General features: G+C 50.5%; 2 protein-coding genes across 6 annotated transcripts; both read left to right on the plus strand.

Moving 5' to 3' along the window:
- The first annotated feature begins 726 nt into the window (after positions 1-726).
- On the plus strand, positions 727-8,878 carry LOC114450720 (protein FAM107B). 3 transcript variants are annotated; one of them, XM_028429045.1, is made up of 5 exons: positions 727-922; positions 4,315-4,390; positions 7,294-7,498; positions 7,616-7,775; positions 7,851-8,878. In XM_028429045.1, the coding sequence occupies exons 1-5, from the start codon at positions 899-901 to the stop codon at positions 7,965-7,967; spliced, it is 582 nt and encodes a 193-aa protein (XP_028284846.1). In that variant the 5' UTR covers positions 727-898; the 3' UTR covers positions 7,968-8,878. The 3 variants fall into 3 exon arrangements, with proteins under 3 accessions (XP_028284846.1, XP_028284845.1, XP_028284848.1); XM_028429044.1 differs by lacking the exon at positions 727-922 and adding an exon at positions 3,181-3,627; XM_028429047.1 differs by lacking the exons at positions 727-922; positions 4,315-4,390 and adding an exon at positions 4,957-5,111.
- A 382-nt stretch (positions 8,879-9,260) lies between these two features.
- pik3c2b (phosphatidylinositol-4-phosphate 3-kinase, catalytic subunit type 2 beta) lies at positions 9,261-23,743 on the plus strand. Of its 3 annotated transcripts, none has more exons than XM_028429036.1 (33): positions 9,261-9,553; positions 11,231-12,154; positions 12,280-12,380; positions 12,459-12,619; positions 13,324-13,444; positions 13,542-13,653; positions 13,831-13,910; positions 13,999-14,062; positions 14,183-14,329; positions 14,508-14,541; positions 14,686-14,881; positions 15,634-15,756; positions 15,899-16,066; positions 16,308-16,422; positions 16,621-16,763; positions 16,847-17,035; positions 17,115-17,208; positions 17,347-17,441; positions 17,882-18,062; positions 18,172-18,279; positions 18,415-18,507; positions 18,587-18,716; positions 18,813-18,949; positions 19,035-19,204; positions 19,296-19,452; positions 19,539-19,648; positions 19,725-19,920; positions 20,016-20,140; positions 20,219-20,336; positions 21,405-21,480; positions 21,809-21,915; positions 22,005-22,133; positions 22,218-23,743. In XM_028429036.1, the coding sequence occupies exons 2-33, from the start codon at positions 11,306-11,308 to the stop codon at positions 22,407-22,409; spliced, it is 4,821 nt and encodes a 1,606-aa protein (XP_028284837.1). In that variant the 5' UTR covers positions 9,261-9,553; positions 11,231-11,305; the 3' UTR covers positions 22,410-23,743. The 3 variants fall into 3 exon arrangements, with proteins under 3 accessions (XP_028284837.1, XP_028284836.1, XP_028284839.1); XM_028429035.1 differs by lacking the exon at positions 9,261-9,553 and adding an exon at positions 10,088-10,324; XM_028429038.1 differs by lacking the exon at positions 9,261-9,553 and adding an exon at positions 11,019-11,109.
- The last annotated feature ends 212 nt before the right edge of the window (positions 23,744-23,955 follow it).

A 23,955-nucleotide genomic window follows, 5' to 3' on the forward strand; every position in this document is an offset into this window, starting at 1 on the left:
GCGTGAATGGACTCTGTATAATACGAGGCGCCACCTAGTGGTTTGGAGGACAGCAAACACGCTGGATGAAGCCGGATTGAGTGCGGACACAAGTGTGGACACTGCTTCCCAGTGTAGCAACATCTCGAGTGGACAACAGCAGCTTTCTGTCCACTCTCAAGGCTGCAGGTCAGATTATATTTAGCTGCAGGCTAAAATCCACACAGACATGATTTAAAAGTTTGTATCTGCTGGCTCCAGGTGGAGGTGGGTGGGTGGGTGGGTGGGTGTTCGGCCAGTGACGGTGCAGCTTCATGTCTCCACCTCTAACTCTGGCATCTTTTTCCAAAATGGCAGCACCTGTAGCAGAGAACTGTGGGGCAGGAAACAGCTGGAAACAGCAGCAGGGCTGCAGTTCAGCGTGCAGCCACAGGGGGGCGCCGTGTGTGTGTTTCTGTCTGATGACTGTGGACCATGTTTATAACACTGATCACTGATCAAAGCGCTTCAAGGCTTCTGTCCCCATTCAGTAAAGTTCAGTAAACCTTTGTCACAGCACCGTTCGATCAATACGTCAGATTAACCCTGAGGTTCAGACTTCCTGTCTGTCTGCAGCAATTACTCTAATCCAGTCAGAGGTCCTTAACTCCTCACAGCTGAAAGCAGGGAGTCAGTAACAGGTGGCAGGACGCCTCCCCTCCCTCTTCGTCCTCCTCCTCCTCCCCTGACCGCCTGCTCTCTGCTCGGGTTCTTGTCAGTTTGTTGGTATGGAGCGGTCCGGGCTGCCTCATAGTTTGGCGGGCTAACAGAACCCAGAGCCCGTCAGCTGTCAGGCTGCCAGGAAGAGGAAGAGGAGGAGGAGGACTGAGGCTGCTGGAGTGTTGACCTGCTGCCACAAACAAACAGCAGAGAGTGCAGAATGGGAGCTGTTTATGGAAAGAAGGTGAGTCGGCCCGATTGATCACAGGCAGCTGGTCGATCAGCTGCTGATCAGCGTTTATTTATTTATTGGACTTGCAGCTGATCAAAGAGCAGGATGATGGTGTTATTCACTCTTTATGCTGCCTCTGACACTTGAAGTGTGCGTTTTGTCCGTCCGTCTGTGGTGGAGTCTGTGGTGGAGTCTGTGGTGGGGTCTGGTGGGGTCTGTGGTTGGGTCTGGTGGGGTCTGTGGTGGGGTCTGTGGTGGAGTCTGGTGCCAAAAAACACAGTAAAGGCCAAATGATGAAGAACAGAGTCTCAGTCAGATGATCGCAGTAAAAATCATTCAGTCTGTCTGAAACTGAACTTTACACAGAGAATAACTGAGGATGATGATGTCACTTAAGGTGTGACATCATCATCCTCGTGTCCAATGGGAGTGTTGAATGTGTGTGTTTCAGCAGCATCAGACAGACCATGTGTAAACATGTTGGAATAAATGGATTCAGTCCTGAACAGAGACGCCGGACTGTCTGTCTCACTGCAGAGACACAGTGTCTGTCTCACTGCAGAGACACAGTGTCTGTCTCACTGCAGAGACAGAGACACAGTGTCTGTCTCACTGCAGAGACAGTGTCTGTGACGGCGTGCTGCTGTCTGTCTCACTGCAGAGACACAGGACTGTCTGTCTCACTGCAGAGTCTCAGGCGTGCTGCTGTCTGTCTCACTGCAGAGACACAGTGTCTGTGACACCGTGCTGTCTCTCTGTGGAGACGCTGTGTGTGATGGATGTGCTGATTGTCTGTCTGCTGTGTTTATGAGGCTGAACGTGTGCTGAGAGGACAGGCGTGACTCTGTGGATGCTGCTGCTGTGTCAAAGCCGTCCTATCAGAGAAGACCTGTGTACTGATGATGGACAGCAGCTGTCAATGAAGCAACATGCAATGAAGCAGCAGGTTTTAGTGACACACAGTACCTGAACCTGAAGCAGGGTATGTCCTGGGTTTTTAAAAGGCTCTTTGACAAATTTGAAAGATGACTGAGACGAAGACGTGATCAATTTTAACGGTGTGTTTCTCTGACATGTAAGACATGTTTTACATATTTTGTTTTTATTTTGCACTGTTTTCTCTCTGTCACATGGCCTCTAATGTGGACACACAGAGGTCGGAGCAGAAAGAGTTAACAGAGAAAGTTCATGTCCAACATCATCATGCAGGAGACACAGAGCGTCTGGAGGGAGCTTAGTCCACTGACATGCTGTCAGAAGGCTGCAGGGGCTGCTGGTGTCACAGCTGATGGAGACACACACACAGAGACACACAGACACACAGACACACACAGACAGAGACACACACAGACAGAGACACACAGACACACACACACAAAGAGACAGACACACACACACAGAGAGACAGACACACAGACACACACACAGAGACACACACACAAACAGAGACACACACACACACACAGACACACAGAGACACACACAGAGACACACACACACACAAAGAGACAGACACACACACACAGAGAGACAGACACACAGACACACACACACAGAGACACACAGAGACACACACACACACACACACAGACACACAGAGACACACACACTGACACACACACACACACACACACACAGACACACACACTGAGACACACACACACACACAGACACACACAGAGACACACAGAGACACACACACACTGACACACACACACACACAGACACACACAGAGACACACACACACAGACACACACACACACACACACAGACACACACACACAGTAACTGTGTGAGAGTCAGATCAGAGTCAGATCTCTGTAAAATTCAGAGGAATCTGATCCTTAAATACCAAACAAATATTTGACTTATGAGGTGTGACACACCTGTCAGAGGGTGTGTTAGGGTGTGTTTGTTACCACGGAAACCAACAGCTGACAGAGTGCTGGATGAAGGAATCAGAGCGGGTCACTGGTCTATTTTTAGTAGAGTGTTCCAGCAGCAGGTGGAGACAAGTCAAAACCACTAATGATCCACACACACACACACACAGACACACACAGACACACACAGATAGATGAACACATGAGGTCAGCTGCTTCATGGTGAATCACTTTTGTAGTTTTCATTAGGATGAGCTCCGACCAATCAGAACGCTCCAGTCATCCTCTCACAGTCAGTCTTTGTCGATTGTAAACCAGTCAGAGCTCAGATCCTGTTTTCAGTGAATGCCAAGTTCATGAACGTGTGTGTGTGTGTGTGTATGTGTGTGTGTGTGTGTGTGTGTGTGTGTGTGTGTGTGTGTGTGTGTGTGTGAGAGAGAGAGAATCAAATCTGAGGGAGAAAACAGCAGTGGAGTATTCACGGCTGTGTTACGTAACATCGCTCATTAACAAGCAGAGAAGAAGCTAGCTGGTCACTGTAACACTGTGTGTGTGTGTGTGTGTGTGTGTGTGTGTGTGTGTGTGTTTATCATTTGTGGGGTAAATCCAGCTCAAACCCGAGCAGCAGATTAACACACTCAGCTAAAAATACACCAGAGTCTTAAAACAGAGCTTCACAGGTGAAAGGCCGTTTCCATGGCGATGAACCAAAAAGAACAGCGATGAGATTGATCCAAATTCATCTAACAAAGACAGAAAAAAGAGAATGTGGTCAGATTACTGATACACAGGCAGCCCAGCAGGAGGACGAGTCCATCACATGTGCTGTTCAGGTAATTATCATGTCGTCTGCTTTTATTTTGAAGGCCATGTGGCTGTAACCACTGACAGCTCGCTTCCTGTTGCTCTGAGCTCTGAGCTGTAATGCTGCTGTGCGTCCAGCAGAGGACAGACCGGCCTCACTGTAAGTCTGGAGCTGCAGGCGACACCTGGGAGCTCTGAGGAGGGCCAGGTGTTTCCCATCATGCACTGTTGGTGGTCTTGTTGTTTCTGCGATGACAGAATTAGTCGCGCTGCTGCCGCATTTTTCTTCCAGGTCCTTATTCTTCTCTTCCTCCTCCTCTTCCTCAGTCTTTATTTCTCCCTCTCTCTCTCTCTCTCTCACACACACCACTGAATAGACTTTGTGTTGGTTGCTAGGAGCGACTTCATCAGGCTGCAACATGTTGACAAGGCCCCCTCTGTCTCCCAGACCCCCACCTCCTCCTCTGGTTGTTTACAGGGCTGATCGGATCTGGACTGTGGGTGCATGTGCAGGATGTGAGTGGGTTTGCCACACAGTTGAGAATCACAGTGTGTTTTTAGGAGTGATGTTTACAGCTGTGATAAACTGCCGGCCCGCGGGCGGCCATGTTTTCCTGATGGGCCCTGAGGGTGGACCGTCGCTCTGATGAAACGTTCCTGTTTCTGCGAGCGCTGCTGTCCTCAGTGTGTCTTTCTTCTTCTGCTTTTTTTTCCAGAAGTCATACAGCATTGACCATGAACCTCCACCCAAGCAGCAGTGTGTGAAGAATGGAAAGCACCCAAATGGCAAAGGTAGGAGTGTCCCTCTCAGGTTACCGTACAGCACAGGCAACAATGGCGCTCTGACCTGTGAGCGTCAGTGTGTGTGTGTGTGTGGTGAAACAAGCCTCCTGCTGTTTGATAGTGTGATGTCAAAAATCAAAAATCAAACAGCAGGGGTCAAATAATCCCACTGACCTCCAGAGCGCCCCCACATGGCCTTAGGGCAGCTGATGTCAGCCCAGGGCATTCTGGGAGCTGGAATATGGAACTCCACAGCCCCTCGTCTGTTGTCTGAGGTCACACATCAGTCAGGATCTGTGACAGGTGCATCTGTACAGCAGTGAAATCTTCAGCGCCACCTTTAGGTCATGACAGGTTCCTGCCTTCACACTGAGGGTTGTTTGGAGTTTTTCCTTTTCAAACCTGCTGAATACTGAAGAGAAGAGAAGCTGAGAGCAGCGTGGGAAAAGGCTGCGAGAGATGCTGTTTCAAAAAGATGAGGAGGAGGAGGGGGGGAGGAGGGGGGAGGAGGGGGAGGAGGAGGGGGAGGAGCAGCAGTGTGAATGTCAGGGGGAGGCAAAGAAACACTGAGGGTCATGTGACCACTGTTTTACACTCGACATGACTGAGCCGGGAGGAGCACTGCAGCTCGAGCAGGGAACATGAAGGTCCCCCCAGGCTGAGCCAGGATCATCAGAGGACATGGAGCAGAGGACCACCGGCAGCCCCTCACAGGGGCTGGTGAAGTCTGGTAAGACCCCCCAGAGGAGGACGGCTGAGCCGGGGTCCTCCTGGAAGTTCCTTCACACTGCATTGATTCTGCTCGTTGGTCCTGGAGCTTTACTTAAAGACTCTTTAATGACAGAAATAACTCCAGTGAGACTGTTCCTTTAATGTTCATGAATAATCACTGTTTACAGTTAGATCGCTGGTTTCCTGTCAGGCAGACTGAATGTGTTGGTGGCGACAGAGCGATGCTCAGGATGATACATTTATTAGCTTTATTTCTGCTTATTGAGTTTTAGAAACGTCTTCGAGGACTCAGTGAAATAAAAGCTTAGTTTTATTTCATTGTTAAAGTGAGAGTTTAAACTTTGAATACCAAACTATTACTTGTCCTTTGGCTCAGTTTTACTTTCTGTGCTGCTTTTACACTGTTTACATGAATAATTCAGACGTCGGGCCGTCCACTGAGCGTTAGAATGAGGCTGAGGAGCACAGCGTAGGACGATGAAGATGAAGCCACTGCTGGCAAAGACACTGGATTAGAGTTTAACTGACCAATATAAGACCAGATACTGGAGCTGCTTTGGTCCAGTTTTAGACTTTCTACAGATGTTAGGATTTGTTGCAGCAGATCAATAGTTCGGTCCTTTGGAACAGAGATGATGTACGAGCAGAGGTCAGCCTGCCCTGTTTGAGCAGTCATCACATGACGGGCTGATGATGTGATCAGGGTCCAAAGTGTTTGTTTACCCTGAAGCTGAAGATCATGCTGGGCCTGTCCTGTAGATGATCGTATTGATGGTTATTGCTCTTTTCTGGCAGGTTATTGATCAGATTCCAGAGTGTGGACATTCAGCTCTGAGCAGCAGCAGCTGGAGGAATGAATGAAAAAGACATCGCAGGAGAGCAGGATCACATGACCCCCTGAGCTGCAGTCAGACTTCCTGCTCGCCGTTTTCAGACTGCAGAGCGGTAACCAGATAACAGGCTCTCACACAGACGTCGATAAACTGCAGGGAGGGTTTCATTTGCTTCAAATCAATACAAAACTCAGGATATGTGGAAGACCGGCGGCGTCAGGCCTGCAGGTCTGAGCCAACATGTGGGAGCATCGGTCTGGTTCCAGAGTCGGAGGCTCAGGACAGGCGTTTGTTTTCCTGAGAGCAGGTTCTGACTGTGTGAAGCCAGATGACGGAGAAACGAAGAGTTTCATGTTGTGCTTCAGTGTGTGGAGCTTTAGTCTGATGTTATTCGTGTTGTGGTGTTTGGGTCGTGATGGATGTTCCGTCCACCCGTCACAGACCAGGCGATGCTGATGCTGACTCTGGTCAGCTTTTGGCGCTTGGCAGCTATCAACGTCCCTGAACAGAGGTGTAGCTGCTGTGTTCCCTCTGATTTGTACTCTAGATGGCGCAACATCAACCCAGAAGTGATGTCATGTCACTTGACTGACTCCTCCCACCTGAACATGTCATGGAGACAGTGATCATCAGTTTGATGTTTCCTGGTTCTGCCGTCCACATACTTTTGGTCAGATGAGAGCTGCTTTCATTTTTCTGAAATATGACGCAGCGGTGTGGGCGTGTGTCTCTGGTTGCACATGAGAAAGAGGTCATTGTGTGAAGTGAACTGTTTGACATCTGATCTCTGTCTCCCAGAATATCTGAGGACTCGGATCAGATGCCTGTTAATCTGTTCCGTCTCCTCGCAGACACACTGGGACAATGGACGCAGGAAACTGTCAATTCACACGGAACCCTAAAATGAGTGTCCTGAGGTCAGAGGTCAGTCAGAGCCACACGTCTCTGGACCTTCAGGGAAAGTTTCTGTGAAGAGAATCCTTGGATGGACGACCACCTTCAGAGAGCGTTATGATGCTTTATATGGTGTTGATTCATGTTGATAATAATCAATAATAATTGATCAGATGTATCAGAGTAGGTCCATCCGTCCAGTCTGTTATTGTATTGGTCCATCATGATGGGAGGCTGGCGCCCCCCGCAGGCTGCGCTGAAAGTGACGCTGTGAGTTCCAGAAAGTGAAGGTACTTTAACAAAGTGGGGACATTTGTTACTGACAGGTGTCCTTAATGTGCAGGACGTCCTGTCGAGTCCAGGTCCAGACTGCAGGCCGTGCTGTGCTCACTGATGGAATAAACATGTCCTGACGTCTGTCTCTGTGTCCCCATGCTGTCTCTCTGTTTTTAGCTTCAGCGTATGCAGACCTGCAGCAGCACCGATCTGAGGGCGTCCACCGGAGGCCCTCCCCGGTGTCCAGCTATGTTCCTCAGCCCGATTACCCCGATGGAGACGAAGACGCTGACCTCATCAAACCCAAGAAACTGGTAAACCCGGTCAAAGCTTCAAGAAGTCACCAGGAGCTTCACCGCGAGCTGCTGAGCAGCTGCAAGAGGTACAAACTCATCCCAGACACTGAGAGAGTGCAACCGGGCCAGCTGAGTCTCATAAGCACAGAAACATGTGAGAGCGCCACCTGCTTCTCCTTCATGCAGACTGTGTGTGTGTGCAGAGGGGGCGTGAGCGTGGAGACAAAGCCAGAGCTGCAAAGAGTTTTGGAGTCCAGGAAGAGAGACCAGCTGATCAGACAGAGGAAACAGGAAGAAGAGGCTCACAGGAAGATTTCTCCTCTGGAGGCCGAACTGCTAAAGAGACACAAGAAGCTGGACGAGGTAGGACATGGCGTCCTGAACATGTTCCTTGTCCTCCTGTCGTCCTGAACGTGTCTCTGTTTTTTGTCTTCTCAGCTGGAGAGACAACAGGAGCAGCAACAGGAGGAAAACCTGAAGGCTCCTGAGTTCGTCAAAGTCAAGGAGAATCTGAGGCGGACGTCCACTCACAGTAAAGAGGAGAAAGAGGTGTAGAGATGGAGATGATGATGTCCTACAGGGGACAGACATTCACACGGTCCACCAGACACCCAGAGGACACTAACATGCTAGGGAAATCCTGACAGTGTACTGTGAGAGCTTCTGTCCAACAGGAAACAGAAGCCTAAACTGTCCACAGGGTTACACTGCGAGGACATTAACATACTGAGGACATGCTGAGGACATGCTGAAGACAAAGAGAAGATGCTCGATGTCTCAGACCAGATGGGGACAGTTGGAGTGAAAATAATAATAACAATAATAACTACAACAATTTGTATATGTGTGTGTGTGTGTGTGTGTGTGTTTTGAGAGACACAGCACCACTGAGGACATCAGCTTACTGTGGCTGCCGTGTCCACACAGCAGGGGGCGCTGTCATGCTGGGTGAGGTTCAGACTGAAGGTGAAGCTGCTGAAGACGCTGTGATGAAGATGTTTGATGGGACCTTTAAGATGGAGACGGCGAGGATGCTCGAGGCCTTGGCTGTGAACATGTCGTAGCCTTATTCAGACGGTGTTTACTTTAGAATACATGAAGATTATGTTAATGTTCTGATCAATATGTTCACTGATCACTGAAGCTGATTAGAGTTCTGTTGCTATCGGGCCCTATTGATCATCATCCCAGGATGGTTCAGTCACACTGTGTCTGACCACACTGCTGGCTGTGATGTCACAGATGCGGTCAGGTGATAAAGCACAGATTGACGCTGTGGGGTGGAAGGGGTTAAATTGCCTGACAGTGAGCCTGTAGACAGCTGTGTCTGCTTCAGTGTGTGGCCTCGGAGCGTGGATGTGTCCAGCAGGTGTCGCTGCGCTCCTCTCTGTCAGAGCTCTGCATTCAGCCTCAGTGTTACCGGAAGTTATTTCGATGCAACATTAAAACTGTGAGGACTAAACAGATGACTAATGGGGACTGTTTCTTTATTATTATTATTATTATTATTATTAAATTTTATCATAATAATAATAATAATAGAACCATAATAATATTTATTATTATTATTATTATTATTATTATTATTATTATTATTATTATTATTATTATGATTCTATTATTATTATTTTATTATATCGTTTTTTACGATGACTGATCACGGTATGCTGACATTAGCTTTTTCATTTGGGTATTTTGATTCGCATTTAATTTTAAATTGAAAATATTATTGAAACATTCCTAATAATAAAGTATTGGCCTCATATCGCGCATTCAAAGCGCTTCACGTTGAATTGAGGCCAGTTAGTTTTGTTTTATTTTGAAAGAGTGGCCGGAAGAGGACTGCGCATGTCCGTGGCTGCGTACCGGAGCCTGACGTTTAGCCGAGCTGATCGCCACAGCCCGGGCTGAGAGAGCACCGGGCCGCCTGGCACCGCGGGCTCATTGTTCAGCGAGCAGACAGGCGCCGGCGTGCCGCTCGAACGTGAGAGGAAGCGGCTGCAGCGGCGGCTGGAGCGGGTCCACCGGGTCCACCGGGTCCACCCACAGCCGAGGGGGCCCGTGCAGTTTTAAGGAGGAACGTAAACGGCTCTAAAATGGCACCCGCCGGCCGCTCCCGGTGAACGGAGACCGAGACTCAGGTAAGACCTCCACACCTGGCTGACGGTGCGGACCGCGTTTGTGTCCCCGCGGCGGGACCTGCTCCACTTGTTCCGGACCTGCGCTGCCGCTTCCAGCCGTGTGTTCTCGGCGGAGCTGCGCCACCAAACTCCGCCGGAACACCTGACACTTTTCCCAGTGCTGCCCCTCTTCCAGCTCTGGTCCCGCTTCGGCCTTGGCCGAACCCTGTCCGGATGTTTTGGGCTCTGCAGGAGCTTTCGGCGCGCATGTAGTCCACATGAATGTGAGTTACCGTGTCTCCCACAGCGCGGCCGCTCGCCACCGCCCTCCACGCAGCAAGTGTGTGGAAAAACCCCGGGAGCTCCGGAAGCGGAGCGGACATTCGAAGTCCAGACTCCCGTGTTCGAAGCTCGGTTCGGTGTGACGCAGCGGCCGCGGTGTAAAGCCGTGAGGACCCGGCCCCGGGACAGTGTGTGCGCGGCGCCGCAGCAGCAGCAGCTGTCAGACATGTTTACATGAGCCGCACACCTGTCCCCCTGCCCTCCTCTGAGTCTGCGCAGTTCGGCTCGCTTTCAAGCGTTGAACCAAACCACAGTACGTCACACGCAGCGAACAAACGGGGAGTTTGTGGCGTCACGGACACCTGTCCTGTTTGTCTTAAACTTCCTGTTTGTGTCTTTGTGGTCAAAACATCGTGTAACATGTCGGGACAAGACTGTACTGATGATCAGGACGGAGGATCAGCGGGGCCCCTGTGATCAGGCCGTGCTTCCGGGTCCAGGGCTCCAGAGGTGGGACTCTTCTGGATTCGTGTGTGCGTCTGCCCGCGTGTGTTTGACCGCTTTGTTGTTGTTGTTGTTGTTTACGGTCAGCAAAAATAGCTTCATGATCCGGGGACCCCTGTGGGATCAATGAAGTCTCTGTCTATCTGAAAACAGCAGGATGACGTCATGTCTGTAGACAATGTGTGTGTGTGTGTGTGTGTGTGTGTGTGTGTGTCAGGAAGGATCAGCAGCTGCCTGTTTCTAACGAGCGGCCGGTCCGTTAGAATCCAATAAAGTCCAGTTAGAACTAGTGACCAGTAGAAATCAGAGGACCAGGGGTCCAGTCCACCTGGACCCCTGCTGCTGGTCTGTGCCACCCTGTCACAAAGTAGAGGGTCTGACAGGGTGACACAGACACCAGCTCTTTGTTCTGTCCTCTGCTGACTGGAAGGGTGTGTGTGTGTGTGTGTGTGTGTGTGTGTGTGTGTGTGTGTGTGTGTGTGTGTGTGTGTCAGACTGACCGCTGTCCTCTGGCTGAGCGCTGTCCTCTGGCTCTGATGAGTTGTTGATTGGACGTGACAGTGAGCGTAGATGCAGCATGTGGACTCAGGTGCTGCTCAGTCATGTGACAGGGGGGAGGGTGGAGACCTGAGTGAACACCACCCTCTGATCTGGAAGCCGTCCACTCTGTGAGAGAAGCTGAAAACAGAGCAGACGGACGGTAACATCAGGCTCCCCTCCTGAACCCTCCATGGACGTCTGAGTCCTGATTCTGGTCCGTTCAGTGTGTGGAGAGTGGGTTGAAGGTGGAGGTGTGTTTCATTACAGGGTTCGGGGACCTCGGGTGCTGAGTCTAAGCACTTTACTGACATTTGCTGTACATTGACCTCACTGATGACTGATTATGACCTGACCTGTCCTCTCTGTCCTCAGCTCACCTTCATGTGTCCTTGCTGCCGGTTTAAGCAGCACTTCGGCTGAGCTCTCCCTTCTCTGCTCGGAGGCACCATGTCTGCAGCTCAGACACAGAAGGAGAGCAGCGAGGCAGGCTGGGGGTGTCTGGAAGCTCTGGGTCTAAGTCAGAAGGAGCTGGTCCTGGCCGAGGCCCTGCAGATGGAGTATGACGCCCTCTCCAGACTCAAACAGGACAAGGGTGGAGCTGGAACCAGCCAGACCGGATCTCTGGCTCCCAGCAACACCCGATCCACGGTCCCGGGTCTTTCCTCTGAGCACCCCCGGCCTACTGCCAGCCAGCCCATTCCTGCCCCGGTAGGAGGAAGCCTGCTGAGAGGCCTCTCTGGATCTGACTCCTCTCTGAACCAGCCTGGAGGGTCCCAGTCTCCACACTCCATCCCAGGCAGGGTGGCGCCTCCTTATGGAGGCTACATCAAAGAGTCCCTGTATATCCTGGACAGTCCGGGGACCAAATTCAGAGACGGCTCCACTTCCAGCTTGGGACCTGGAACTGGGTCAGGGATTCTTCCTAAAGCTTTGCCGACTCTTCCTAATGACATTCCCCCTGCCATCCCACCAAGAAACCCAATCCCCCCATTACCTGGGTCAGAGAACCCCTTCCTGCCCCCTCGAGGGTCCATTGTCTTCCGAGACGTGAACCTGTTCACACCTGAGGTGGATCAGCCCAAAGTGACCTCAGGAGAGCTGAACTACGACAACATCAACGACTCACTGTCCCGACTCAATGAGACCCGGCAGGGGCCTCGAGGTCGGAGGACCAATGGGGACCAGTCTGGGAGGCCCGTGGCTCGGAGTAAGACCCTCCCCCCTCAGGTGCCACCCAGGACGTACATGCCTGTTCCAAAGAGCAACAAGAATCAGCGGCGAGTGTCTGCAGACCCGGTAAGAGCTGGGTGGCTCCGGCTGACGGAGTGATGGGTGGATTGGTCTGAGTCTGGGTCTTATGGTCTTATTCATCTTCTGTCTGCTCTCTGCTGTGATTGGCTGGCTCTGTGTGTGATTGGCAGGTGTCGCAGCGTTCCAGGATGAACGGATTTGGATATGAACTGTTCCAGGTGTCAGAGGAGCGAGATGAAGAGGTGGCAGGTTTCTGTCACATGCTGGATGTGTGAGTACCTCCTCATTACGGTGCTGTGTGAGGACCGAGCTGAAACCACCCGTGAGGACACTTTCTGTGTGTTTTCAGGCTGCGCTCAGCGTACCCGCACAGCGACCACTCCAAGAATGCGGGCTTTGTCTGGTCGCCATCTGTTGGCCATGAGGAACTGCATCAGGGTCTGGGAGTCAGTGTGAAGGTCACCGTCATCAGCGAGCACTTCAGAGAACCTCTGACCTTCACCTGCGATGGTAAGATGCTGCCTTCACTGACATCGAGGCATTTTTTAAGTCTCCTGAAGGTAAATTCACTCAGAAATCCATGAGTACAACGGCACCGACGACCTCAGCCTTCAAAATAAAACACATACATCGGCTTTCAAAATAAAACCACTGACCCTCTGACCGCCGCCATGTTGGCAGCGCCACACAACCCCAAAACTACATATGTGGACAAAGGGGGGGGTGTGAGGGTGGAGCTTAGCTGGACGGGCAGTCACAGAAACAGGAAGCTTGCAGCATAATACAGCAGCTGTCACTCAAAGTAGATACATTGATTATCGTCTCTATTGATAAGGGAACTGAATAGAGAGAATACAGAATCATATTGGAGCCAGGCCCTAGAGGCTGCATGGTGAACTGCAGTTTCTAATAGGGATGTCCCGATCAGGTTTTTTTGCCCTCGAGTCCGAGTCTGAGTCATTTGATTTTGAGTATCTGCCCATACCGAGTCCCGATCCGATACTTTCAGGACTCTCTATAAATGCACTCATTGCAGCAAAACCCGTGTGTGTGTCCGATTCCGATTAAGTCTGAAATCACGTAATCGGGCCCGATTTCCGATCACGTGATCGGAAATCGGGACATCCCTAGTTTCTGAAAAGTTCTGAAAAGCACCATACAGTACTGTTATGCATCAATAGTCCTGCTGACATGATGGTGTCTGTGTCTGTGAGGTTCATCCACGGTGGATCTGCTCATCTATCAGACTCTGTGTTACGCTCAGGACGATCTGGACCACATGGATGTGGATGACTACTTGCTGAAGGTCTGCGGACATGATGAGTTCCTCAACAAGTAAGAACCATAGAGATGCTTAGTTTGACCCTGAGGATCAGACCCTCAGACTTTTCTGCACTTGACCTGAATGAGACCGTGTCTGTCTGTCTCTCAGCTCTCAGACTCTGGCTGGTCTGGAGTTTGTCCAACAGTGTATGAAGTTTGACTGGGATGTCCAACTGTTTCTTACAAAGAGATCTGCCATCAACACAGAGCTCGCCCGCACGGTGCGACACACACACAGACACACACTACCTTCATCTCTAACGCTTGGTTACATCCAGACTCACAGGTTCAGTCAGCGTGGGCTCATTGAAGGAGCATGTCTGCTGGTTTTTGGGGTTCAGAGGGTTAAATGTAAGAGTTCATACAGAATCATCACAGTGACACTTTTTGAATGACAGAAAGAAGACGATGAAACAGTGTCCACAATGAACCACAGCATCCTGCTGCAGGAGCGTCCAATCAAACAGACTGTCACCAGGTGAGGGGCGGAGCCTGGGCCTTCCTGCATATTAACCGATGACACTTTATTAAAAATGACTCTGTTCTTCTTCTCTGTGTGTGACCAGAGAGGCTCTGACTCTGCTGCTCGATACGTTTCACAATGAAGCTGAAACCTTCCTGCTGTCAGAGGTAACACACACACACACACACACACACACACACACACAATCAATATTAAACTGTGAAGCCGTCACACCTGAAGGAGACAAACGGTCTCCGTCAAACCTTTTGCTGCTGTGCTTTCTGAAGGCGGAGATGCAGCTGCATGTGGAGCGTCTCGTCCAGTCGGTAAAGGCACTGTGCAGCTCTTTGGCTTCTGTGGAGACGCCAGATGTGACGGCAGCTCTCAGCCAGCTTCCAGCATGTCCCTGTCGCCTGCAGCCCAAAGTCCTGAAGGTGAGAGACACTTAAGATTAGATTAAGATTAAGATTAAGATGAAGATTTACTTTATTAATCCCTGTGGGGAAAGAACAATAAATACAACAAACAGAGTCGATGTGTGTTCAGTTAGTCCCTGTAGCTTGTTCCCTCTGATCTGATCGTCCTAATGTCTCCTCATGTCTGTCCTCCCAGGATACATCGGTGCTTTGCATCAGAGAGAACCGAGGTATGTTCCAGAGCCTCCTGAGACTGAGGACATGTACACACACACTAAGCTAAACACATGTAACCCATCACCAGGAAGCAGGAGGGACTGTGCAGGTGTGATGGGTGCTGACAGTCCTGTGTGGTCTTGTTTTCTGCCTCTTAGAAAAAGTGGTAGAGAAGTTGACAGCAACCATCTTGGATCTGGTGGAGCTCTACTGCAGCACATTCAATGCTAACTTCCACACAATGCCACAGAACCACTGCTGCACGGCGCCTGTCCAGGAGGCCGGCCTCGTCACCAACGTGCTGTCCTTCAACGTGTATGCTGCCCACCGCATCCCCATCACCTGGGCTGCCAGGTACGACAAACCCACAAGTTACAGCTGAGAGAATGTAAAACTAATTCATCATTTCTGTTCCTTGAATGCATCATGAGTGAATCCACAAATAGTGTTTTGCACTAACAAGATTCTGTAAAAAGCAAAAAGCGTCCACACTCTACAGGAAGCCATGACTGACTCCCGTGCGACACGTGACAAAAATTCAGTGGCTGATCTGCACAAACAGACCGATGATTCAGCTGTTCTCAGAGCATCCTGCCGCCCCTCCCCCTCACACATTTAGAACACACTGCCTTTGTTCTAACAAAGGGGCCGATCGCCTGGGAACCAGCCCTGACCCCTGACCTCAGAGAGGAGGCGGGGCTGGCTGTCATCACACACCATCTGTGTTATTCTGATGTTTGCTGTGAGCGCAGTGCCACCTGCAGGATTGAGGAAGAAGAGGCAGCTCCTCCTCCTCCTTCCTGCCTCCACTGAGAGGATAAAAACAGTGGTCAGACACAGGTCTGAGGCGTTTAAACGAACCGTTTAAATGTCTGACAGACGTCTTTTTGTGGGTTACCATGGTGACAACAGCACAAAAGAGTTCAGAGCTCTTTAGCCACATGCATTCTTTGCTGATTGATTGATTGAGTGATTGATAAAAGAGCTTTGCACGCTGTGTGGACGTCAGGCCTCAGAGTGAACCTGTGTTCGTGTGTGTGTGTGTGTCGTTGTACTGTGACAGATGTGGATCTAACCTCACTGCTCTGCTCTTCTTTTGGCTGCAGTTATGAGGGATTCTTCCTGTCCTGCTCTCTGACTCATGGGGGGGCGGAGCTCTGTGCACCGCAGCACACCAGCAAACAGTCGGTCAGCAAATACCTATTCCACCTGGTGTTCTGGGACCAGAGGTACTGCACCTGCACCTGAGAGCTTCACAACAATGGCATTACTGAACACACACACACATTAAACACACGTCACTGCATTTAATCCTGCCCCGCTTCCTCCTCCTGCCGTTTCCTCCCCACCTTCCTCCTCTGCCTCCTGCAGGGTGTGTTTCCCAGTGCAGATCAACCAGCTACCCAGAGAGTCTCAGCTGACCGTGACGCTGTACGCCACCTCTCTGCCGCCCCCTGGAGGAAACGAGGAGAAGGGGAAGCAGCGCCGCAGCATGGAGGCTCTGGGCTGGGTCACCATGCCCCTCTTCAACTTTAGGCAGTGAGTCACATGATGAACACTTACACTGTCAGAGCTTGGTGCATGTCATGTGATCATAAAGCTTTAGTCTCTGCTGAACAAACAAAGCAGCAGCTTCCTGCTGCACATGTGCAAATCAGTGAAAACACAAGTGCAGCAAATATAATGAGTGTAGGAAGAAGCTTCATATGTTCCATACAGTGCAATATTCGTGTGTGTGCTGATGAAAGTGCGTGACTGACCATCCTGTGTGTGTCTGCAGCGTCCTGACATGTGGCAGGAAGTTGCTGGGTCTGTGGCCTTCGACTCCGGGGAGGAGCGGAAATGCCCGCACGAGTTCATCCAACTTCAGCCAGCCGGACAGTGTCATCCTGCAGGTAACAGCGTTACTTTACCACAAAAACTGCACGATGCTGTGAGGTCACTGACACATTTACCGCACATATGAAACACACATCATGATAAAAAGCAGAACCAGAGCTTTTTGCAGCACTGAGCTGACGGACTCCGTTTGTCAGAAGTGTTGGAAGACTTAATGTTCTTATTTTTGACATTTCCTGTCCTCTGTGTCTCAGGTGGACTTTCCCACGTCGTCTTTTGAGGTCCGGTTCAGTACTCCTCCTCCTGCAGACTTCTGTCCTCAGTATGACTTCTCCAGACTGGACACTATCAGTCAGATCCAGCTGCAGGATGTCCTGCACAAGAAGGCCGCCTTCTGGTCAGCACACACACACACACACACACACAAAGACACTGTGTCAGACCTGACAGATGTGTGATGGACCTGTTGTGTCTGTGCAGGTTGACGGCGGAGGACAGGCGTCTGCTGTGGGAGAAGAAGGCCTTCTGTCAGGCAGAGAGCGCAGCACTTCCTCTGGTTCTGGCCAGCGCCCCCTGTTGGCAGTGGGCCTGCCTGCCTGACATCTATGCCCTGCTTAGACAGTGGGCTTGCCTGGGTCACTTGGACGCCCTGGGACTGCTGCACGCCTCGTATGTCCTAGACTTACCTCATACTGTACACAACGAAATGTCTGATCACCTGACTGTGACATCATCCTGTGTGCTTCAGGTTCCCAGACCAGGAGGTGAGGAGGACAGCGGTCCAGTGGATGGACTCCATCTCAGACCCAGAGCTGCTAGACTTCCTGCCTCAGCTGGTCCAGGTAACAGATGGACAGATGGAGGATCGGATCATAGTTAAATCAGTGACCCGGATGTGCTGCAGATTGAAAAGTGTCCCTTTGACCTCCTGTAGATGACTGGACTGTAACATGTCCCCTGTCTGTCTCTCTCTGTCCCAGGCGCTGAAGTACGAATGTTACCTGGACAGCTCTCTGGTCCGCTTCCTCCTGCGGAGAGCCATCGGGGACGTTCGAATCGCTCACTACCTGTTCTGGTCAGTGTGACCCATTGATCAACTGAAGATGTTTGATGTTCAGCAGAGCAACAATAACAGTTATTGATCTGATCTAAGGCAAAGAACACAGTGACTGTGAGACAGAGAGAAGCCATGTTGGGGTGGCCATGTTTGTAGTTTTAAACTGACAGTAATATCCTGTAAGTCTGGCTCCTTCTGGCAGATAGATTTTACCCATAATCCTCAGCTGCTGTTGCTGTGAGACATATCTACTCAGAGGAGTGATGAAAAAGTGAACTGCAGGTTGTAAAGTCGCTGCCTTATTGGCTCGTGTGTGAGAACTTGAAGCCCTGTGATTGGACGTTTGTCAGACAGTCTTTGATTTGATGTATGGATTTGTTAAATATTTTTTTCTGATGTATGTCGCACATTAGCCCTCTACATAATCACACTGATTGATGGTTTCGTCGTCCTGTCAGGCTGCTGAAGGACAATCTGCAGGACAGTCAGTTCAGTGCTCGCTATCAGCACCTACTGGCTGCTCTGCTCTGCTGCGTGGGCCGAGCGCTCCGGGACGAGTTCGATCGTCAGTGCTGGCTCGTCTCCATCCTCGCCAAGGTGGCTCACAAAGTGCGGGACGCTGCACCGTCCGGCAGACAGGTGAGTAGACTGACACTAGCTGAAGCTGGTTGATCGTTGTGAACATGCAGACACGTGCCGGTGTCCAGCAGAGGGCAGCGACACAGATGACCTGAGTGTGTGTGTTCAGTGTGTCCTCAGAGATGGTCTGGAGGAGATGAAGCAGTTCTTCTCGGTGAACAGAAGCTGTAGACTTCCTTTGAACCCAGCGCTTCTCGTCACAGGAATCAACATCCAGGTACAGACAGCCATGTCCCAGCAGGACACAGCTGCTCAGTCTGTACCTTCACCTGTCCTCCATGTTTATCCAAGTGAATGATGCTGCTTAGCGCCTCTGAAGCTGAAGCTCCTCCTCTTGTTCTCCGTCTGTTAGTCGTGTTCATTCTTCAACTCCAATGCCGTCCCTCTCAAGCTGTCCTTCCAGAACCTGGACTCTCTGGGAGACAACGTCCAGGTCATCTTTAAGGTAACACCTCTGCTCACCTCACACACACACTGTGACCTCAGGGAGCTGACCTGTGACCCCAGCTATTGTCTCTGTCCAGTCTGGAGATGACCTGAGGCAGGACATGCTGACTCTGCAGATGATCCGCATTATGAACAAGATCTGGATACAGGAGGGTCTAGACATGAGGATGGTCCTTTTCAAATGCTTCTCCACTGGGAGAGGACGAGGTGAGGACAAACGTGTGACTGCAGGACAGGGGGGGGGGGGGGTGTGCTGCCTACGGTCACGTATGAATGACAGGCCTGTGTGTGTGGCCTGTGCAGGTATGGTGGAGATGATCCCTCACGCTGACACTCTGAGGAAGATCCAGGTGGAACATGGAGTCACAGGATCCTTCAAAGATCGACCGCTGGCTGACTGGCTGCAAAAACACAACCCCACTGACGAGCAGTATGACAAGGTAACACACACACACACAGGTACGAGCCTGTCTTACATGGAACAGAGGAGTTTCAGTGCTGTCTCATGTCTGTCTCCTGTGTCAGGCAGTGGAGAACTTCATCTACTCGTGTGCCGGCTGTTGTGTGGCGACCTACATCCTGGGAATCTGCGACCGCCACAACGACAACATCATGCTGAAGAGCAGTGGTCACATGTTCCACATTGACTTTGGGAAGATCCTGGGACACGCGCAGATGTTCGGAAACATCAAAAGGTTGGAACGTCTTTTTTTTTTTTTTTACTAGTCAGAGAACCACATGCAGGTCAAAGGATCAACAGCTGATTGAAACATGCTGGTGTTTCAGAGACCGCGCCCCCTTCGTCTTCACCTCTGACATGGCTTACGTCATCAACGGAGGAGACAAACCATCTAGCCGCTTCCACGACTTTGTGGATCTGTGCTGTGAGGCATACAACCTGATCAGGAAGCACACACACCTATTCCTCAACCTGCTGGGCCTGGTGTGTACACACACACACACACACACACACACACACACACACGCACGCACACACACAGATTGACTCTTACCTGTGTGTGTTTGCAGATGTTGTCCTGTGGGATCCCCGAGCTGTCTGATCTAGAGGACCTTAAGTATGTCTATGACGCCTTAAGACCTCACGAGTCTGAGGCGGACGCCACCATGTACTTCACCAGGTGCGCACAGTTACACACACTTAACCCTTAGCACACACAGCGGACTGGTCGTCCAACCTCGTCACCTCTTGTGCAGGCTGATCGAGTCCAGTCTGGGCAGTGTCGCCACCAAACTGAACTTCTTCATCCACAACCTGGCTCAGATGAAGTTTGCGTCAACCGAGGATCGTCCCACGCTGTCCTTCGCCCCCCGACTTCACACTGTGAAGAGTGACGGCCTCATTAGGAACCTGTACATCTGCAGACACGTCCGCACTACCAGCAAGGGATACGTGAGTCCCGTCAGCTGCTGAAGCAGGACTTGTTCTGATAGACAGACATACATTGTGTGTGTGTGTGTGTGTGTGTGTGTGTGTGTGTGTCTCAGGCCTTTGTGGTGAAAGTGGAGCGTGATGGCCAGCAGGAAGTGATGTTGATTCAGAGGACCTTTGAGGAGTTTCATGAACTTCACAGCAAACTGAGGCTCATCTTCCCCTCGTCTAAACTTCCCAGGTACACACACTTCTCCATGTCAGAGGAAAACCCTAACCCTATTAATTTAATCCAACCTTCTCTCTGCCCCGCCCCCAGTTTCCCCAGCCGCTTTGTAATTGGTCGTTCCCGTGGCGAGGCGATGGCTGACAGGAGGAAAGATGAGCTGAACGGATATGTCTGGCATTTGATCCACGCCGCCCCAGAGGTCGCTCAGGTCAGTCTGAGGCTCCTCCTCCTCTATGAGTGGCTGAAGCGGCGGTCACGTGTCTGCGGCGTGACATGTCGACAGCTGTCCACTCACTTTGTTTTTCACAGTCAGACCTGCAGGAGGTGCCCTTCATGCGCCTGTGATGTCACTGCTGCATGTTACAGGTGGAGTTAGTTCAGCTGCTTTTTTTTTTAAATATCCATGATGATTCTGAGACAAAACTTGTGACAGGCCAGTCTGTGGGACGAGAACCCGAAACCTGTTCACTAGGGATGCACCGAATTTTCGGCCACCAAAAATTTTTGGCTGAAACAGGATGTTGTGATGACGCGACCAGCACGGGCTGGTCTGGACGCTCCAGCATGTCTGCGGTGTCTTCTCTTGCTCCATGTGAGCGGCTAACTGCAGAGATCAGCTCCTCTGATGCATCTGCAGCTGACGTTATTCCTTTAAACGCAGCACTAAAGCGTCTTCTAAGCCAAGAGGTGGAGACGGGCCGCGGAGTGAAAACATTGAAAAGTACACTCGTAGTCCGTCAGCACGCGTTTCACTGAAAGCTTGTGCATTTGCAATGCCTTGATTTTAGTGAGTGAGTACACAGTCATAGCCAGAAATGCAATGGTACTAATAATAGGCTTAATACGGTTTTTTCAGTGTTTTGGTTTTGGTCAAGAATTTTCATTTCGTAGTTTCGTAGTTTCAGTGCATGCCAGTGGTTATAATGTGAGTTAAAAACTGTTCAGCTGCATCCGTCAGCTGCACTCTTAGTCAGAACGTTCAGTACGAGGAAGCATATCAGTCCACACACACACACACACACACTGTGGGTGTGGACTGTGTATCAGGTTGGGCCAGTTTTAGAAAGCTGGCAGACAGACAGACACACTGCTCTGAGTGTCTGTGGTGGCACTGATCAGTTTGTCTTGAACATGAACTCATCAACTAATATGTTGGTTTTACACAGATTCTGATATCAAAGTGAAACTTTTTTAAAGTTCCTGTGTGTGTGTGTCTGTCTCTGTGTGTGTCTGTGTGTCTGTGTGTGTGTGTGTGTGTGTCTGTGTGTGTTTTCAGTGTGACCTTGTGTACACCTTCTTCCACCCGCTGCCCAGAGATGAAAGACCAGGAACAACTACAAGCAAGCCAGCAGGTACACACACACACACACACACACACACACACACACTCGCTGAACGCCTCATCCATTACATGTGAACTTGTCTCATGTTGAGTGCAGCTGAGTCTCAGCTGGTTAATGATTCCTCCTGTAAACTAACTCAGACTTTGGTCAGACAGGACAGGCTCCACATGTTCCACGTGAACACACACGTCCCCAATTCAACTTCAATTACTGTAACACTCAGGAACACACACACACACACTCGGTGTGTGTTCCTGAGGTCAATGTGTGAATCAGAGAAATATGTTCACACTGTCAGCTGCTGCTTTGTGTTTACGTGTGTGTGTGTGTGTTGCAGAGATCTCGTGGTCTCCAGCTTCAGGCAAAGAGCTCGGTGAAGTCAAACTGTCCATCTCTTACAAGAACGACAAACTCTTCATCATGGTCATGCACATCCGAGGACTGGTCAGTCAGTGTGCTCATACTGCACCATCTGTGTGTGTGTGTTCAGGGTTATGATTCACTGTGTGTGTGTGTGTGTGTGGTCTCTGCAGCAGCCCTTGCAGGATGGGACTGACCCCGACCCTTATGTGAAGCTTTACCTGCTCCCAGACCCCCAGAAGACCAGCAAAAGAAAGACCAAGGCAGCACGGCGCACCTGCAATCCCACCTACAACGAGATGGTATGAGGCATCCAGCTGTGGTCTCACACACACACACACACACTGCTGTGTTTACAGAAGTCTCCCCTGTTCTACATCCTGCAGCTGGTGTACGAGCGGATTCCTCGGGGGGACCTGGACCAGAGGGTGATCCACCTGCGGGTTCTGGGTGATGGGGCCTTCTGGGAGAACACCCTGCTGGGAGAGACCTTCATCCCTCTGAAGAGGCTGGTCCCAGGTCAGCACTGGGTGGACTGGCACCAGCTGGGCGGGGCTGGCTCTGACTCTTCCCACTGACAGACAGGAAGCAGCAGGGTCTCCACAGGAGGACAGAAGACAAAAGGGGCGTCCTTTCAAAGTAAAAGCTGCCCGGCTGCCCCTCCGTGTCCTTTAAACCCCCCCCATCTTTGTTTTTGGGGGTTTAAAGGACCAGAGTCTAAACTTACAACTGAACCTACAACATCAGAGGCAACCCTTAGTGGCTTTGAAAGGAGGTGTACACAGACTCACCACTAGGTGGCACTGAGTCCTGCACACTGACCCTTTAAAGTGACGGAATCCTTACTTAATTTATTAGATCGAGCTGTGAAGATGTTCTGTAACATGAGTTAGACATTTTAACATTGAAGGAGGCGACTCTGAGGAGAATGTTGTAGGATCAGGCTGTTCAAATGTAAAAAATGAAACATTTGGAAGATGAGGAACAATTTCACAAAGAAAAGGGAAGAAGAGGTTTTGACTGTTTGGCCAGTTTCAGCCATTTCAGGGAGCTTTCAGAGTGAAGTCAGAGTAGGTCAGACGGTGTCTGGATGTGGATTCGATTTGTTGTCAGAGTGCTGCTGAGACGATGGTTGACTTTCATTCCTTGTTTTTGAATGCTGCTCCTGTAATCTGAGCCTGAGGATCCACTGAATGTTGACAGGGTGAGGGGGGGGAGGCTTCTGCTGTAGCTGAAGTTCCTCAAACAGGCTGGTGGTGTCCAGCGGGGGGCAGTATAGAACGCTGCTTCCCATTCTCGGTGGACATTCCGTCGAACAGTGACGACACATGTTCGACAGACCAACAAAGACGACGACGGTGCAAACTCTTCCTGCATCTGATTGGACAAATGTTTGAATGTTAAAATGGACCAACATGGCTTCCGGTTTGTAGTCTTTTAGTAGAGTCAGATGTCTTTCTGAAGCATTTTTTGGGTGAGAAGGGAGTCGTGTAGTTCCTTTAGATCCATGATGTCAGCAGAGTCTGAACCTCGGGCTCCACATCCCGTCGCTAACACTGCAACATGTTCGTGTACTTCCACCATGAATCACGTGGCGTTTCAACAGGAAGTGTGCAGAACTGACTCTGTGGACATGATAGATGTGTAGCAGTGTTTCTAGGAAACACTCATATGAGTCACACCCACAGATCACCGAGTGCCAAACACACGGGCAGACGCCGCAGCCTCATGACGAGCAGCTGAAAGCAGGTTGACCTGCTCAGGGTGGAGGAGGTGGAGGACTGGATGTTTATGTACATATGAATGAACGTGTGTTTTTCTCTGCGGCATTAATTCACACACTGATCAACATTCAGCTTGAACTTTTCTATTGTTTTGCACTACAGAATAAACTTGAACTGCTTCCTCTGAACGCGTCTCTACTGTCCTCCCTGCTCCTCCCACAGGAGGACACGTCTGAAGTCTGCAGCACCTTCAAGAGTTCTGAAGGTTTATTTCCATTCACCATCATGAATTTATTCATTGTCACAAGTCTTTTTATTGTAGTATTTCTATTCTATAACTCATGTATTTATGTTGTTTCCCTCATACGTTCAGTTTTTTGTTGAACTTCCACAGATGCTC

Source organism: Parambassis ranga, chromosome 18 (assembly GCF_900634625.1).
Source record: "Parambassis ranga chromosome 18, fParRan2.1, whole genome shotgun sequence".
In the NCBI taxonomy this organism is placed as follows: domain Eukaryota; kingdom Metazoa; phylum Chordata; class Actinopteri; family Ambassidae; genus Parambassis; species Parambassis ranga.